We start from the raw sequence: 19,340 nt of genomic DNA, 5'->3' as shown, positions 1-19,340 counted from the left end.
ATACTCAAGTATACTCAAGACACACTGTGACGCATTTTCTTTATGCATCTATGCAAATAATGTTTTGTTCACTACTATTCAAAAGTTTGTGATCAGTAAGGTTTTTTTTTTTTTCAACATTGATTATAAGAATTTTTTTTTCTTGAGCAGCAAATCAGCATATTAGAATCATTTCTGAAGGATCATGTGACACTGAAGACTGAAGTAATGGCTCCTGAAAATTCAGAAAATTAGATTAAATTTTTAAAGTAATAATAAAACAAAAAAAAACAGTTATTTGAAACTGTAACAATATTTCACAATATTCCCAGTTTATTGTCTTTTTGATCAAATAATTTGTGCAGTGTTGGAGAGCATAACAGTCAAAAACATAAAATCTTACCAACGCCCAAACATTTACACAGTAGTATATGTGAGTTTTTGCGAGCCATTTTGCACAGATAACTGTGATCAGATTTCTATCCATAGACATATTAGATTGCAAGGGGAGAATGCAATTTCGTTGAAGTCTGACTAGATATTATCTTGATACCGAAGTCGGGTATTATTTTTTATTAAGGTTTTAAAGCTTTAATTAAAAATGCTGTAGTCTTTCTCAAGATTTAATCTTGCCTTCATAAAACCAGTATCATTGCGGTGTAAAGTCATTCCAAGAGGCCATGTCCTACCTAATGGGGCTATTGGTGGAGTCTGGGTCCAGAGCAGAGACGGTTCCTATGATGGTTCCCACTTTAGCAGCTTCAGAGACGCCCATTTTGCTGAGCGGAGTGGAGAAGATAGGAGGCTCATCTACATTCTCCACAGTCAGCCTCACCATCGCTGTATCACTGAACGGTCCTTGAGACAAGAACCGTGGGTCTATGTTCCTGTTGGATACCTCAATTTTCAGAGTGTAGCTTGACTTTGTTTCAAAGTCAAGATTCTGAGGTAAAGAACACAAAAGAAGGGAGGGAGAGCAGAGGAAAACGTTTAGAAATAGTTCTGATTTATAAACAAGGACAGAGAATATGTGGTAAGCATCCAGGCAAGTCATAAACAGAGTTCACATTTCAAATCTAGCTGTGATGTGTGTATGTATATAATGCATCCAAGAACCCTTGATCCACTCCTTTTAGCTCTCATATTTCATTTAAGTATTGTTATCGATTGACAGGACAGAAAAGAACAGTGTCAAAGCAGTACATTGATTTTAAGACAGAGATACATGATGCCGAAAATGTCTTGTGGAATACTTTCTCATATAGTCATTTATCACTCCTGTCTGCTGTAATATGCAGCACATTGAAAACTACCTTCCGAGCCTCCTTCATATCACTGACAGAACATAACTTCCCTGAGGGTGCAACAAAGTCAAATCCAGCACTTTTGAACGTTTAGCTGTAGTTTTAAAATGAGAAGTCAGAGTCAGTTTATTGTCAATTCTATACTACATAGTTTCCCTGGAAACCACAGGGCAAATATAAAATACTGTACTGTATATACAATATACAGAGTTCAAAATATAAGTTTTCAAAAAGATTATCTTTGTATGCATGCTCATTGCATACTTTCTTTAAAAAGTTTTCTACAAATGTTTCAATCTAATTTCTCTGTGTAAATGTCAAGTGGTGTAACTAAGTAAAAGTAATAAAATACTTTCCATATAGCTTGAATACACTTGAGTACACAAACCTGGTTCAGAAATTTCCGAAACGCAGTTGTATTCAGACTAAAAATAATGTTTTTCAAGTTATAAAAAATATTTACGTTTTTAAATCATTATGTTTTCTTGAGATTTTAGAGTTATATTTTGAAACAGAACTGATGCATACTAATGCATATATTTAAAGAAACAATAATGAATGAATTTGCCAAACTCCAATGCCCCCCCCCCCCCCCCCCCCACAAAAAAAAAGAAATGCATTCTTATTCAGAATTTGCAAACATAATTATAATAAAGATAAGTGTGAATCATCTAAAATAGATTTGGGAACAAAAAAAAAAAAATAGTCACATCACTGACGCATATAAAAAACATACATACATATATGCTAGATTCAAAACACATTGCACTACAATAGTACAAATAAAACACTATGCAAAATCTATGTGGATTTTAGTTAAAACAGCTAAATTAATATAAAAGCCCCCAAAATGTACAATACGTCTGCAAGAAATTCCTCTATATGAATTTTTATATCAATAACATATGATACATAAGCATGGGGTGGGAGTAAGATGGGTCAAAGCAGTTGAGGAGCATGATCGCCAGTGGGAAGAAACTGTTCTCATGTCCAGTAGTTCAGGAGTATATATGCTCCTGAGGCTTCTCCCAGAAGGAAGAAAGGAAGCAAAAGATGAAGGCCAAAGTGTTGTCCTTCATTTTGTTACTGACTTTCTTTAGACACTGCTTCGGGGGAAATAACAAGCTGAGCAGTCTGCACTGTAGGGGCTTCCAGTGAGAGGAAGAGCAGTTTCCAAACACTGTTGATTTCCTGAAGTCAACAATTATCTCTTTTGTCTTGTTGACATTAAGAGATGGTTGTTGACTCCTCAACATTTTTCTAGGTCTCTCATCTCCTCTCTGCATGCTATCTCATCATTGTTATTGATGAGCCCTAGCACTGCGATGTCATCTCTAAAGTTGATGATATGGTTGCCGGGGTGCCTGGCAACCAGGCTGAGAGTCAACAGCGAGAACAATAAAGGGCTGAGGACACAGCCCTGGGGGACACTGGTAGTCAGGGTGACAATTTGGGAGGTCTGGTCATGGATCCTGGCTGCCCGGGGTCTGTCTGTCAGGAAATCTGACAAACAGCCGTGATGTTTATTTTTGAAGAAAAAAAAAGTGCTATGCAACATCTGTTATCCAAAAATAAATAAAGAAAGAAAGAAAAAAAATACATAATGAATTGTAAGATAAGTGTTATTCATACTGGACAGTTTAGCCTTTAAGCAAAATGTCAGGAGTCAAGTGTAGGTGGGCTGGAGGTCTTGGGTTATGACCAACCGCTAACAGCACTTCATTACCATGTGTGTGAAAGCAACAGGATGCTAGCCATTAATGCATGTTACTGTTGAGTTCTTCAGCATTCTTTCACCAGACTTGCAGAGAGTAAATGACTTTGACAGAAACTCAAAGGGGTCTTATATTAGAAATGATCCAGTGGTTGTTAGTGTCTTCTATACGCATAGCCTGAGATTAACCTGTGATAACATCTAAAGATACATGCTTTTTACATCTAGCACATTTTCTTTACAAGGGTACCCCCTTTACAAGCATAAAAAATTTATCACCTTCACTTATTTCCTGTCATAGCAATGGAGCCGAAAGTACATACGCATAAGGTTTGGACTGTCTCTGGCCTATACCTTCTGTAGAGTTATGACTCCTTCCTGGGTATCTTTGTCTGACGCGACCCTGAACACCCCAAGGCCGTCACCCTCTATAATTCTGTAGTCCATCTCAGCATTTGGTCCGATGTCAGAATCCAAGGCTTTTATCTTGGCCACCACCGATGCCACAGGCAGGGATTCAGGCACAGCAAACTGATAGGATTCTGCAAAAGAGGCCCAGCAAACACACACACCCACACGCAGAGGTTATTGATGATGCTATTTCTCTTTTTTCCTTCCTTATCACCCAGCTGTTAGGGCTAGGTCTGAACTAATAATGTATCTCTCTGCTCCGTTGCAGGTAAGACACTCTCTAGATATAGCAAGCACAAGGATAGACTAAGCTCTACACACTCCCGAACACATACTGATGCCGGTGATGGTATCGTGCAGCTAAAAATAGGGACAGAAATAACTATGACAATGATCTAAAAAATCCTCTATTATAAAATAAGATTGTTCCATTCTATTCAAAAGATCATCTAACTGATAATTACACAGCAACTACAGTGAGCATTTGATCTCTATAATACAAGATCAGCCTGAGCCATTAAAAATATCAGATTGCTCGCATGCAAATTAAATGGGAAGGCAGCATGCATTAATGATGGATTGTCCACGTTTGTTTTATAGCCAGTGGAAGAATCATACTCCGTGAAAAACGGGGCGGGTTGTCGTTAACATCCGTCAGCGTGACCGTCACCGACGTTGTGCCCGAGAGTCCTCCCATCTGACCAACCATGTCTTTGGCCTGGATTACCAGCAGATATTGGTCTCGTGCTTCTCGATCCATGTTGGGCAGAGCTGTCCTCACAATGCCTGCACAGAAAAAGTTGCATTGTTTTCCTAAACATCCTGTTGTATAGTGTTGATTAATATGTAAGAAACATGAGGGGTTGTTGATGCATGAGATGTACTGTGTAATGATAACATCCTCCTGCCCTGTAAAAGCTGTGAAAAAGCATCTAGATTACAATATGGATCACTACCCCTCTGTATAATATGGAGATGGAGTGTGCATCAATTAAAATAGGATTACCATTTAGTAATCTAAATAGCAAAGACCTTTTCCAGATTTGTTAGGCCATACCATAATGGATCTCTCATCGATGAGTCAAATTCACTGAAGCCAGTACAGGACTGTAAATCAATTTCCTCTCCAAATCATTGTTAGTTTTGGAATTATCATTGCTTGGCACATCCAAGAGTGATTAAATAGTACATACTTCCTTTTGCGCACAGGAAGCTACGATAAATCTTAATCAATAAGCACTGCTATTTGCTATAGCTGGCTTCATTTTCCTCCACATGTTGTGGTGGCGTCTCTAAAATTAGCCGCACACTTTAAAAGAAAAAGGAGAAAAAGTTTAATCAAGGTTTGTAATTTACCGTTGATTGAGTCCATATGTGGAAATGACCTCAGTTACAGCTAGAGTGCTGATTACATTAAGGATTTCATTCCCTGTAATCAGGTGGTAATGTGCGCCAGTAACTTCATCACAAGTCCCATCAACTTTTTCTGTCTTTAAGTGAGTCAATCAAAATAGCGGTCTCTTGACGTTTGCATGTTTCCATTACAGGAATTTGTGGTTACCACTTTGAAAAGACTTGTCGCTCAAGTGACAACAGAAAGCGTGTGGTGCTTTTCTTTTTTTAGAAATGAATCTGAATTAGATATTGTACACTGTTTACCTAAAGAGCTTAATTGGTAAGAATGACTCAAAATCTTGCTGCTGGATAAGATTTTACTGCTTAAATATTTTGCTGTAATGGAATAAACATTTGTAATTTGTGCGTACCTGTCTTTGGTTCAACTGAGAAGTAGGGTTGTCCTTCAAGGATGCTGTACACGACTCTGGCACTGTTTCCATATGTGGGGTCATCTGCGTCAGTCGCCTTAACCTCAACTACAGATGTGCCTGGAACAAATTATCCACGCAATTTGGTCAAATGGTACCAGACATGCATTGGCATCGAGCCTCACTTGATTACAGAACTGATATCTGATGTAGCCTATCACGAAAACATGAACAGGCTCAAGTAAACCAATAAAGAAACATTAGGATGCACATAAGTAGATGTCTATTGTTCTGTTCCAGCAGATTTTAAGAAGTCTCTCTAAGGCTTTATTTATATGATCAGAAATATGGTAAAAACAATAATATGGAAATATATTACAACTTTAGATAAATGTTTCCATTTTTAATATAGTATATAAAATGTAATTTATTTGTGTGATATGCATTAAAAGAGGCTTCTCTTGCCTCCCTGAACAATCTGACACGCTGTCAGTCACAGAAACGAGGCATCTGCTGCTAATCGCTAGCATACATGAAGTTCATTAGAGTGTTTTGTAAGTAATTACATTTAATCAAAGAGCCACAGTGGCTTCCCTAGTGACAACAACTTTCATTTCCATTGTGCGTCAATTTTCCCAGAAAGTATGATTATGTTCTGTTGAACACATGGGATGGAAACGCTTGTTTTTCAAATTTTTTTTGCAAAAATTAACAATATTACTCAGATAGAAACATATCTTGTGTTAGATGCTGCAGTATTTTGTATTCTTGTTCCTGTCTTGATTACAGAGTACAGAGCTGGTGTTGCCTCAGTTCTCGTTAAGCCATGCATCTTTGCACCAGAAGGACAAAACAAATCTAATCGTAAGCCAAACAAAAAAGCCAAAGCTGAATGTTCATTAGCCATTACTCAGACTTCAGTGTCCTTCAGAATCATATCATTCTAATATGCTAATTTAGTGTTCAAGAAAATTTCTTATTATTATCACAGTTGAAATCAGTTGTGGTGCTTGATATTTTTATGAAAAAAGTGATACATTAAAGATTATTTGATGAATAAAAAGAACAGAATTTTGTATTTATTTATTTTTTGGTAAAAAAAAAAGTTAAAGTCTTGTAAATGTCTGTTTTAAGGCATCATAGCTAAATATAAGTCAACAAATCAAAAACTTAAAAGGTAGTGTAGATTCTATACTTTATCATTTAATCTGTAGAACTGGAGCACAAAGGGAAGTTTAGCTCTGCTTTACTGGCTTACTGATATTTCCCCCAGATTTGATTTAAACTGTAAAATGACTAATGGAAAGTGCCAGGCCTTCATTTGAGTGCAATTTACAGACCGCTCCAGACTGCGGTGTTCCTCAGAAACGGAGATTATCCTTAAATGCATTTGCTTGTAAAAAAGTAAAGGAGACATTTAGGGACAGGCCCAGATGTTGTCATATTGGTAACCTAAGCATCTGGAGGCACAGATGAGTGTACAAAACACAGCACCATGGCAACACCTCACCGCAGGGAACGAGGCCAAATGAGTGTTACTCTTTATCTGATGGTGCAATGTGATTACATCTCTTATAGGTAACCTTAAACCTCTGCAGAATCATTTCAGACTCTTTAGATTCAACAGGCAGGTACATTTATAGCCAGTTAAGGACACCGGCATATGGTCAGCCCTTAAATACACATCACAGTGAAACCGCAATGTGTGAAAATTATTGGATGGGAGTATAAGGCATATGTTGTGAATTTCCATTCAGCCTCATGCTGAAGTCTGGCTTGAGGGAGAGGTGTCTGGGTTAGGTTGTGGTCCTCACACTTGCAAACAATCTCCTGTTTCTTAATTACCAAATTAAATTAATCATTTTCTCATTAATCAAATCCATTCATCACCGGTTGACTGCTAATGAATTTAAATGGATCTATAAAGTAGTCATTGAGGACAAGGGTCGCTTGCATTCACAGAGGCTAATGGCTTTGTTCACGCCGTCGGACAGACAGTGGCAGCCGGCATGTTAATTGCTCTTCTAAAAAAGCATGTCAATGCTTGCGTGATTGTCAGCTACTACGCTCCACGTGGTTGAACTGACAAACAAGTGCCTCGTACCGAGGGCATTCATTATGCATATCACTGTTCTTAGGTGATCCACAGCAACCCCTCAATATCTAAACAAATACATGACACAATTACCAATAATCATCATGAAATTGAATGTCAAAATGTCTGTTATGGATGCACCAATATTTATATATTTTGTCCATTTAATAAAAAAAAGGTTATTCATTTTGAGATTTGCTAAAGATAAACTTAACAGCTATTGTTATTAAGGCAAGACACCCCAGGTGAATATGGTTTTTCAATAATAGGTATCACCTTCTTCAGCTGATTGATTACATTAAAAACTGCAAAAGAATTTGGAATGTTTAAAAATGCAAATGACGCATTATCTAATTAATTAAACACTAATTTGAATACATCTCCAAAACAGAAATCCCAACACTTGATAAAGCTAAAATTCTTGCTTTTACTGTATATGGTTGACATATTAGAGTCATAGGATTTTGGATATCTCTTTTTATCACTCCATAAATCAAAAAATACTGTCAACAGCCAGAAAAAAAAGGAATAAACTAATAAAATGTTGTATAAAACCAGGCAAATGATATATGAACAAACCCCTCAGTCAAAACCGTTAGAATACAAAACTGTATAAAACTGTAAAGTTTGGTGTATGAAAGTGCTGCTCAGTGCATGAGGAAAAAACCCTTAAATATGTATTGTAATTTAAATCTGCAGCCGTAAATAGATAAAGTGCAATCAAATAAACACTTAAAAGTGTATTTGAATGTTTTCTTTCTGCTGATATGAAACAACATATTATGACAAGCCAAAATCTCAAAACTGGCTAGTGAATGAAAAAAAATGTTTTTGCCTGTAGTGTCCTTCCTTAAGTTTATTAGCTTTATTATGTTTAGATTACCTTTGCCATCATCTAACGCTCACTTAAAGAAAATGAGCAAGCACAACTGAATGTCCAAAATCAACCAATACTAATAAATCATTTTAAAAATCTGCATATATATTGTGTATTCCTAACGTCTCTCTTTGATGATTTGTTTTGTATAAACAAATCCAAGGCACTTACCAACAGGAGACATTTCAGGTACTTGAGCATTGTAAGGGCCATCCAAGAACTTGGGCTCATTGTCATTGATATCCTGCACTTTGATGACGAATTCTGACTCTGGTTCTACTGGCAGGTTGGTGGCCCGGTCTCTGGCCTGAGCTCGCAGTGTGTAGTAGGCCTGTTCCTCTCGGTCCAGGCGCTTCGTGGCATGTATGTCGCCTGTGTTCTCATCGATGGTGAAAATAGATGTTGCACCTTCGCCATTGAGCACGTATTTTACTTTGCCATCACCTTTGTCCACATCGGAATGAAGCTACAGGGAAAGAAGAAATGAGAAAACAGTCATTCATATCTATTATTATCATAACACTTGTCTAGTTAGCATAGTAATGAGATGAGATGTACTCATGAGAAAGTACTTCTGCAGTGTTTTAAATAATAAATGAGGATAAACCATCTCCAGCAGATTTGTGCAAGTCAACAAAAGAGAATGGACTGAACAAATGTCAAAACTCACAAGTTATTCTTCCTTTCTCAGAAATCTCACGGTCAGTGGTTCTTTCCTGAATGTTTAGTCAGATTTGCGAATATACAGTTGTTTTGTGAGAAGCCTAACAATTATACATGGTTTGTTGTTTTATATTAACCATTGTGTTCAAATAGTGCCAAAAATGCACATTTGTAATAAACCATAAAAACTGGCCAATTTAATCCACAGTCCAGAAATCCTTATCATGAGCCCTTTTCTCATGTCGTTACCATTTTATGGCAACTGACTTGGTATTTCCATCACCAGCAGTGAGTGATTTTATTTACTTGTTTATTTCTTGAAAGCCTTTATTTCCCTCTCTGGGGGATTATAAGCCAAGTCCTTAACTCCCTTTCCTCCCTTTGCTTTTCTTTCCTTTATATAAATCTAAAAAAAATTTGTCTTCAAATCCACATTTCTCAGGAGACTGTCTTTCACTGCGGAACAATACTTTCATGTAAAGGATCTAGCCGGTATGAAAAGACAACTTGTTTGCTTCATTTAAGCAGTCCTGTCATATCATAAGTCTTTATGATGCTGTTTTTCACAGACAGACTCACAATGATTGGCTGGTGTGTCATCGCTGTATTACTTTCATAGGACAAAGTGAACCCATGACTGAATTTGGGAAGATGGCAAGCAGTGTCCTGTGGTGTGACATGCTATAATTCATCTAAAACCATTTTAAACAGCATTATTCTAATGAATTTATATTATGCTTGCAGTTTATGACCACATTCTCTATATGGAATTGTATTTTTAATTCATTTGTCACACCACAGGACTGCAAAAAGGAAAAAAAGCTCCCATCTAGTCACATCTGGTTTAGGTTGCCGTTTACTTGCCAATAAAACAGCGCTGCTCCACATATGATGTCAGTTAATCAAAAATTACAATGGTTTCAGTGAAGGAACCGAGTGTGCTAAAGACATTTGAGGCTAATTAATCAAACTAAATGTGTGCTTGGATGTCAGTGCTGGCAATTCTCTAAGGCCAACTTCGGTCTGATGACTGTTATGTGGCTCGGTTCTGCATTTATTTTTTTCAAATGTTTATTCTGACCATAATTCACCGTGATGATGACTGCAGATCATTAGATTCTGTGTGCTCAGCTATACCGCTCCGGCTTGCAAACTCATCTAAAATGATTACGATAAATGTATATATATATATATATATATATATATATATATATATATATATATATATATATATATATATATATATATATATATATATATATATATATATATATCTTTTCATCTGAATAAAGCTGTCAAACATATTGCCATCATATTACCATTCTTAAAAGTTCAAAAAGTTGTACATTAACAACATTTATAATGTTACAAAAGATGCCATTTTTAAACAAGTGCCATTCTTTTCAGTTTTCTATTCATCAATGAATCCTGGGGGGGAAAAAGTATCACTGTTTCCTTCACAATATTAATAATAAGAAGAAATGTTTCTTGAGCACTGGAGTAATGAATGCTGAAAATTCAGCTTTGCCATCACAGGAATAAGTTACATTTTAAAAATGATAAATATAGAGAACTTATAATATAGAGTTATTTTACATAGTAATAATATTTCATAATATAACTGTTTTACTGTATTTTTAATCAAATAAATACACCTTTTGTAAGCATAAGAGCATGAGAAAATGAAAAAGGATCAGTGTATATGCAAGTTACTCCTACAAGTTCACAAAATTGACTTTCAAACACATATACAAACTTTGAAATTCTGAATCACTTTCCTATGCAGGAATGCAACTCTGAGGTTGTATCTAGACTTAGTTGTCTATCTCTTGGCCTTTGGCTCTTTTCAGCACAGAGAAAGAGATAAAAAAGAAATAAGAAGTGGAGAGAAGGAGAGACAAAAAGGTGCACGTTAATGGGCTGCTGAGAACAAGAACAACAGGCTAAAACAGGAGCGAGAGAAAGGAGGAACCGAGCCTGAGGAGGAAACTGCTGGAGGAAGCCGGATGGGACCGTGAAGTCTTGGGATGAGCACTCACCTTTTCTCTCTCAGCCCTTAGTTAGACCTGCCGGCAATCTTGCCGCCCCTACCAAACTGGCTGAGTCATGCTATGTCTGAGTGTGTAAATTAGCAATGTGGGTTGTTGTTGACGGGGATGATAGCACAACGTAACGTTTCCTTCATCTGGACCGGCACCAGTCTCACGCTGCCAACGCATTCCACCACAATAAAGAAGATAAATGAAGACTGTCATTACATCCCTGTCATCTGTCTCTGGCAAACCAGCGAGCCCAATTACGTTGTGAGATTACAAACGCTGCCTGTTTTACACACAGCTAATTTATGTTCATCTGTCTCCTTCTTGGATCCTGCAGGGGTGCCCTTAATATGACGCTCCGTCTCTTACTCGCTCTCACTCCCTCCAAATACGGAAAGATTATGGATGTGGCAAACGTGGAAGTGTCTTGCCTGCCAGCACACATCAATTACTTTCCTCACAATCCCACCTAATGAGTGACTTTCAAACTGAAATGAACTTCGTAATAAATAACACAACTGATACGAGTGCCGTTGCTGGAGTGATCGGCACTGGCGAGGCGTTCTCTCTGATTTAGTGTAATTTCTCCATAGCGATTCAGAAGCTGTGACTAAAATTGCACAGCAAGATATATTACAGATGGTGCCTCCCTTAATTAACTACATCTACTCAATCAAAGCAATGAACATGCCTCTTGTCTCTGAATTAAGCACTGCAAAATAAGCCACATCATATAGCTGTGCAGATATTACATGTTTTATATATACAAATACAAATATATGATACAAAATTTTAAGCAGCAACTTTTCATTTCACACTGGTAATAATAAATGTTTCTTAAGCACCAAATCATCATCATGATTTGATTTGACATCAGAATGATTTCTAAAGGATCATGTGACACTGAAGACTGGGGTAGTGGCTGCTGAAAATGCATAACAGGAATAAATTATATTTTGTAATACAATAAAATAAAAACATTGTTTAAAAATTCTAATAATATTTCATATTTGATTAAATAAATGCAGCCTTGTTGAGCATGAGAGACATTTTAAAACATTTAAAAAAGCTTACCGCCTCAAACTTTTCAGTGGTATTATATATAAGCAGTACAGTATGAACTGTATGGAGACTAATGCACATTTACTATGTTTTACCATGCCATGTTGTAAACTCTGATTAAAACTGATTAAGGAAATATACTGTATTTTGCAAACATAGTTTTTAATGCTTATTTAGGCCTATCATAAGAAATAACATAGTATCAGGCCATAGCTTTTTACTATATAGAGATAATTTGTCTACCTTCTGCAGTCTTTAGTAAAACACCACAGTTAGATATTATGCAAGACCTGTGGTAAATTATCATAAAATAACTCTGAATGGCAACAGTAGGCCTACTTCATGTTCGTTTCTAGTCGTATTAGCTTCAAGTAGTGGATCAAACAACCTTCATACTTTCTGTCATTTCCTGGAGGAAAGGATAACCTATTTTTGCAGTGATAGCATGATTAGCATTGCTCTTTGAGGATGACTGCTCTCTGTTGCAGGCTGACGAACAGGGGAAACTCCCACCACATCAAGGTTAGCACAGTGACTCAGCATCTGGTTTGTTAAGAATCATCTACGAGTTTTCCACATGGCTGCTGGTTAGCATTATTGCAATTAGCTTTTGTGCTTCATTAGCATCACCATTCTAAAGTTAAGCGATTTAGGCCTAACTGATTGGACGCATTAAAATGCCATTATCTATTTTGTATCATTACATTTTGTTGGGAAAGATTAAGAATACATTTTTTAGTTTGTAATATCTGATGCCAGTCTGACATTATTTCCATGTAGTCTATGAATGAAAAAGATCAATAACAAGCATATTACCATAAGTGCTAGGCAAAGCTGTAGCTAGGTAATGTCTCAGGAAGGGAAGATGCCACTGCACTGTTTTATTCATATCTTTGTCACCTTGGATTTACCCCTAAAAATTTAAGTGCCAAAAAAACAGCACTTGCATTTGTCTGCCATAAATGCATTGCAAGACACCCCAAAGGATGTGAGCTGTTTTCTTGAGACAATCAGAGATGGGAGATGTTTTATACTATAATTAGCATGAACAGGAATGTGCAAATGATATATCAACAGGGCTCCATACTGTGACTAAATGGTTTGCTTTTTGTGACTTTTTCCTGCAAGTTTTGTTAGAGCTTGCAAGGTGCCTAACTTTCTTTGATTTTGCACTGCTATTTGTGTTGTGTGTGAGAAAAATCAAATGACACACGCTTCAAAAACAGAAAGAAACAGCGCTACCTTTCTGAACCATTTATCAGTTTGGGCCAACAGAGCAAGTGTATTTATTTTCAGATCGACCTCACAACATCACTGTTAAACTGTGAATCAGTTTATTAATATGTCCAGTGAGAAGTGTTTGGTCCTTGTTAAAAGCATCAACGTCTTTGTGATTTAAACTGTGATTTAAAAAAGTCTAGATAAACCCAGACTGACATTCTTAGCATTAACACGAAAAACAAGAGAAACATTGTGCCACGAATGAACAAATTGAAAGGCTGTTCAATACATAAATCACCAATATTTGTCATGGATTTACTGCATTAATGCTAACTATAACCATGGTTTTTTGAAAAAAAAAAAAAAAAAAAAGTTATATTAATAATTAATGTTGTTATTTTTACTGAGATATATATTGTATTAATTGTATAACAGAAGAAAGGGAATATAATTGCAGTTTTTAGTTATTAAATAGATTTTTACACTTCTTACAGATGTTACTGTTGACATATATATTATTCTACAATATATAAGTAAATTTACCTTATCTGCATTCCAAATTAAAATAAAAAAAAAAACTCAGTTTCACTGTCAAATTTTTGACAAAATATGTGTATAATAGTATCTGCACTTATATTTGAAATAAAATATTAACATTGTGAGTATGATTTGTTTTTGCCCCTACCCCACCCTACAAAATCAGGTGCAAATAATAGTCTGCATCAATCAATAATATATATATATTTTTTTTAAATCACTGGGACACATTTAGATTAAGAAAACAGCATTCACACAAACCAACTAAACCAAACTTTGATTCGTGTTCACACCCAAAAGCTCTTAACGCAAACCTCTAGCATAAAGGACTGAAGTGAGGGATGTTACAAGTTTATCAGCTGTCATTAATTGCCGCATAAGCACATAAGCATAGACCCGCACGGTCTCACTAAAATGACAATTGCCTTAGAGATACCCTTGGCTCACCGTTTAAAGGTGAAAGAAACCCAGCTTGGCATTCTGGAGTCGTTCGTACATCGATGCTTTTTGTTTGTGACTTCTAACGGGCTAACGACAGAGCCGGGACGCCCATTGTCTTCCCTGTTCCAGGCTCAAGTGATGTAATGCTTTCAATGTCATTTTCCTTTACTTTTAAAACCATCTTACCACCCCGGGTAATCAAGAGCCAAGCTAAAATCCACTCTATAATAAAAGCAAACGACTGAATCTGTGAGGAAAGGTAGTCATTTGTACTTGATAGCTTTTTACATACTGGATCTATTTGCCAGTGCCTTTCAATACACTCTCGTGGTGTGGGATTCTTCCCCCTGTTGTAATATTTCACCTGAATCAACACCTGCAGAGTGCTATATAAATGCAAATGGTATTTTATTGTGTTGCCGAGCTGCTCTCCACCTAGGAAGTGCGAGCCACATCTCGGCTTTATTGTGGAGGATTCCTTATTCCCTGTCATTAGATTCAGTGGTGTCAGCTCATATCCCTCTCCAAATGAGAAAGACTCAGCCGGATTCTATTAAAAAGCACCTCTGTGACTAGACACCCTCAATGCCCTCAGCCTTAATTATCTGAAAAGACATGATTCACTTTCTTCACCATCTCTATTTGTGGGCGTTCAGGTGCAAACCCGCACTCAGTGAGCGTATATGCACACACACGCACTCGCAAGGTTGGCACCGGAGCCCGGGCTGTGACTGCCAACCCAATGACTTTCATCTGCACTGATGACAAATGGCCATGGCATGGACCAGTACGGACTGGAAGCAGATGAAAAGCAGCCCATCTTCTCCAGTGCTGCATTTAATTACCCAGCATATGTTAGAAATCACTCCAAAGAGGATTTGGGGAACGCTTGTTGATCCACAACATGAAAAGAGCTCTTTCTCTTCTGTTTCATTTTGTTTAATTCAGTTTGCGCAAATCATTGATGTGGTGGGAGGGCGGGCGCAATGGAGGGCGCGTTTAATCTGCTCAGCCTGGCTGACGAAAAGCTTCCCGGTGGCCAGAAGGGGAGAGAAGTGTGGATCTCTCATCCTCGCTGCGGGGTTACGGCGGCACTCCTGGTCTGCTTCTCATTAAGTGCGCATTTAGAAGGTGAGCTACGAGTTGTTTTTGGCAGGCTAGGAAAAAGGAAATGCAAATGGGCTTCGACGGAAGTCAGCCTGGGAATGCTCTCCCCTCTTGTGCTATTACACAGACTGCACCATCAAAGGACCCCCCCCCCCCCAATTAAGGCTGAATTCAAAGCCTTTTTCTCTGGCGCACTCAGTGAATATAGGCAGAATCTGATCGGACATTCAATGCCCAGCTGAGGGATTCAAACCGATGGGCCCTGCACATCTTATGAAGCTCAAATACAGGAATGGGAGGACAGCTAGCATGCTGAGAGGCCTTGATACAGTATGGCGGATTATCAGAGATGCATTCCTGTGATTCTGAACCAGAGGCGAGATTTTTAATTGCGTAGCGGGATACAAGTCCAGGTAACTTAGTGCGAAGGAACTATTAACGACATCGGACACTTGTTTGTGCTTATTCTGAAGAGAACTCGCATGGAAGTGCTGTAATGAATGAGTACTTTCAGTGGAGACACTGGGGTCATTTCTAATAATTGTTGATATTACTGAACTCATCCCAGAGACACGAATATGCATTATTCATCGCGCACTCTTTGACATCCCTCTCGTTTGAACATTTTATTCAAGCTGGACCTATCATATCCATATTCATCAGGCTGCAAAGAGGTCACCATGGGCAATAATCCCAGTCGCTGACGGTACGATATCAAGATAGCAAAGACATTTTCATTAAATTCATTCTGGTATAATTTTGCAGATAATAACGGGTGGGCAGATTGGTCTTCAGTATGTTTGACTGCATGTTTGGTTGAGAATAAGTCTCTCTGTTCACTTCTCTGCTCTTTGTTCAGAGTAACAAAAAAATCTTGTTTTCCAGCATGAATTGCAAGTGAGAGACAATCGATAAAGCATAAAACCAAGAGCAGAAAATGTTATTTCAAGTGTGATTAGAGACGGAAATTAAAGGTTTCTTATGTTTCCTGCAAAGAGAGTTTGAAGCCTAAAAAACAACGATGTAAATGACAATATTGTGTATATGATGGAGATCAGTGATGTGAAAATTGCTTCAAAAGGTTCTTCTCTTTTACTCCCTGGAAGCATCAAAGTCCTTCAATCAGCCTGGAGTCTCAAATTTCTGCCTGGAAAGTGTGTTTGTCTCATGTATATGAGAGCATTCCGCATCTTTCAACCTTCTGCATGAACATGAAAATTAGGTTGTTAGAGGTTTATGGTATCATCAAGCCAAATGTTGCTGACAGGGTTTAGTCTCTGCTCACTGTTAGGGCAGGATTAAAAGGTCAGAATAATCCACACACAACTAATGCCTACCAGTGTAAACATCTACATCAACCATCTACCTATGTAACATTTTCATGATATTTTTTTTGCAATATGCATAATACTGTGTATTGAACATAGACAAAAGGTTTCCCAAACTTCATCTCCTGCTCTTCTACTTGCCTCAAAACTTGATCTTGGCTAGTAAAAACTTCAAGAATATGACAGCTATTCAATCATGTAATTGTGGTACATAAACTCTAGTGTCCATAAACAACTGTTCAAATGTTTGGGGTCAGTAAAATGTATTATGTTTTTGAAAGAATTCAGTTAGGCTTAACGAGGCATTTATTTCAAAACTCATATGTTAAGCTGTGCATTTAGTTGTTTAGCTGATTGCACTGTATTTTATGTACAATCTTTTTCTGTTCTTAACTGTTTAATTCATTTTAAATCCATTTTAGATTATTTTAAACGTTTTTTTTTTAATTTCCTTATTTTATTCATGTGACAATTTTTTATGATTATTTTAATTTCTTTTATGTAAAGCACTTTGAATTACCATTGTGTATGAAATGTGCTATATTAATAAACTTGCATTGCCTTGCCTTACCTTGCCTATTTGCATTCATTTGATAAAAAAAAATTGAGTAAAACTAGTAAAACTGCAAAATGTTACCTTAAAATGTATTTTAAAGAGTAATTTATTCCTGTGATGACAAGACTGAATTTTGAGATTTTGAGATGTAACTAATTGGTAATTTTGTCTAGTAGAGTATATTCTTAAAATAATATAGATTTTATTTATTTATTGGCAATTTAATTTATATTAAAATAGTTAAAAATTTTATTCTGTAAAATATGAGCTCATTCAGCAACTTTGTGTACATCTCATAATTTAATTACAATTAATAAAATATGTATTAACATAAAATATGTAAATATAAATCAACATTTCAGCTTTCCTGCCCCCTGGATATCAGCATCAGTCATGAAAAAAACCATCTCGGTCAACCACTACTCATATATTTATTGTTTTGCTGTTAATAACATGAAAAGGGGCATAGGCATAAAAAGAAAGAGAATATGAAAATGGTCAATAAGATCTCATGGTAAGTTGTTTATGAGGACCCTGTCTTTTATATCTGTATTATGCTACCCTTATCCGGAAGAATAAGGCCATCTTTCATGCTCACTAGTGATCAAAGGATGGATGTCTACATAAAAGCCAAGAAAGGAGAACAAGCAGTCAGCCAATGACCATCATACAGAATACATTCAGCACTTGAGATGCAAAAGATAAAGAAATTAAAAAGAGAAACCATGAGGAAAATTTTATTGCTCAAAGGTTGCTCTTAATGGAGTTCTCAGTTCTGCCTAATGAACTTTGTCTCAGATGTTTCTCCTAGAATTGCTTAAAATAAAAGGAATTAAAGGAAGTCACAACTCTGTCAGATGTTGACATATAACAAGAGTTTCAAGCTGTAAAATTAAGGCTTTTTTCTCTTAAATTAATTTGAGAAATAAAAATCTCTTTACAATTTAGGAGAAACATCTGAGAGCTTTGAGAGATTTAATTTGCAGCTTCTCTTTCCTATGGAAAGATAGAGAGATAGGCCACCCCATATTGTACATTACTCCGCTGATCATCATTCAGTGCGGGGGAAACATTTGTGTTCAGTCACTTCTCTTTTGCCCGGATCCCTCCGGCTAGAGTGAATTGGAGATGAGCCAAAATCTAATAAGGTTCAACCTGGCTGTCAGGGTTTGAGTGTGTGATGGTAGAGAGGTGTGTGAGTGTGTGTGATGTAGTGGCTGAGAGATAATGTATTGTAAAAGCCAAGGATAGTAGAGCAGGTGGCATGCTGGAGTATCTGGCTCATTATCTTTAAAACGGGAAAGTGTTTGGCTGTCTTTGCGTTTAGCTTAGAGCTAACTACTTACAAGCCTGTGCGTATGAAGCAATCACATTGCTAGCAGACTGGAGCCAATACATAAAAGAAAAGATGCTTCCTATTGAGACAATACTTTTTCCCCTCTTTGTGTGGCTCATTTACTGTAGCTGAAAGTATGATTATAAAATCCACATTGTATCAAAGAGGTCTGATCAAACGCTACTTGTGATATTCATTAAACACATGATCATCCACATGCCAAACAGTTTTGATCAAACAAAGCATCAGTCTACACATTCATGTCACACAGGCAGTAATGCAAGGAGAACTGATGGCTAAAACACTTTACACTTACAGAAATTAAGGTACAAAAGCTGGCACTGGGGCGGTACCTTTCCAAAAGGTACACTTTTGTTCCAGTTAGGTTCTAATATGTACACTTTAAGTACTAATATGTACCTTTAAGGTACAAAAATGGACCCTTTAGGTACAAACATGTATCTTTTGAAAAGGTACCGCCCCAGTGACAGCTTTTGTACCTTTATTTCTGAAAGTGTAAAAGCCAAGATTGATTGGACAGTATACATCATCCTCCATAATCCAGTGCTTTTTTTTGAAGTGTCTAAAAATAAATATCAGACAAAGCTTTTAAAATACTCTGAGTAATGTTATATTACTGATTCAAATATTCACATATAGGAAATATGCATGCAATTTTTGTGATTCCACTTGGTATTAATGAAAAGGAGCACTTTCTAATTGGCTGATACAATATTTTTTATTCATAACATCATATTTCAGTTAATGGCAAGTTTTCTTGCTCACTTTAATGTGCCGATGCATTCAACATGCCGCCTTTGCAGCTTTTCTACTCTTCCAATTTCAATAATTTTTTTTTTATTTTTATTTTTTTTTTTTGGACTGAAGAGATATGTTTTAGTTC

The 19,340-nt window shown here is 36.8% G+C and overlaps 1 protein-coding gene across 1 annotated transcript in view; it reads right to left on the bottom strand.

Moving 5' to 3' along the window:
• The window catches only part of LOC109101199 (cadherin-7-like), a 57,070-nt gene that overhangs the window by 26,020 nt on the left and 11,710 nt on the right, over nucleotides 1-19,340 (bottom strand). Inside the window, exons 3-7 of the mRNA XM_042718320.1 lie at nucleotides 8,318-8,612; nucleotides 5,175-5,294; nucleotides 4,027-4,194; nucleotides 3,352-3,539; nucleotides 669-922 (exon numbers count right to left, since the gene is read on the bottom strand). Coding sequence (XP_042574254.1) covers nucleotides 669-922; nucleotides 3,352-3,539; nucleotides 4,027-4,194; nucleotides 5,175-5,294; nucleotides 8,318-8,612 — 1,025 coding nt within the window. The remainder of the gene's footprint in view (nucleotides 1-668; nucleotides 923-3,351; nucleotides 3,540-4,026; nucleotides 4,195-5,174; nucleotides 5,295-8,317; nucleotides 8,613-19,340) is intronic.

This window comes from Cyprinus carpio, chromosome B2 (genome assembly GCF_018340385.1).
Source record: "Cyprinus carpio isolate SPL01 chromosome B2, ASM1834038v1, whole genome shotgun sequence".
Lineage (NCBI taxonomy): Eukaryota > Metazoa > Chordata > Actinopteri > Cypriniformes > Cyprinidae > Cyprinus > Cyprinus carpio.
This window is presented reverse-complemented; position numbering and strand designations above follow the sequence as displayed.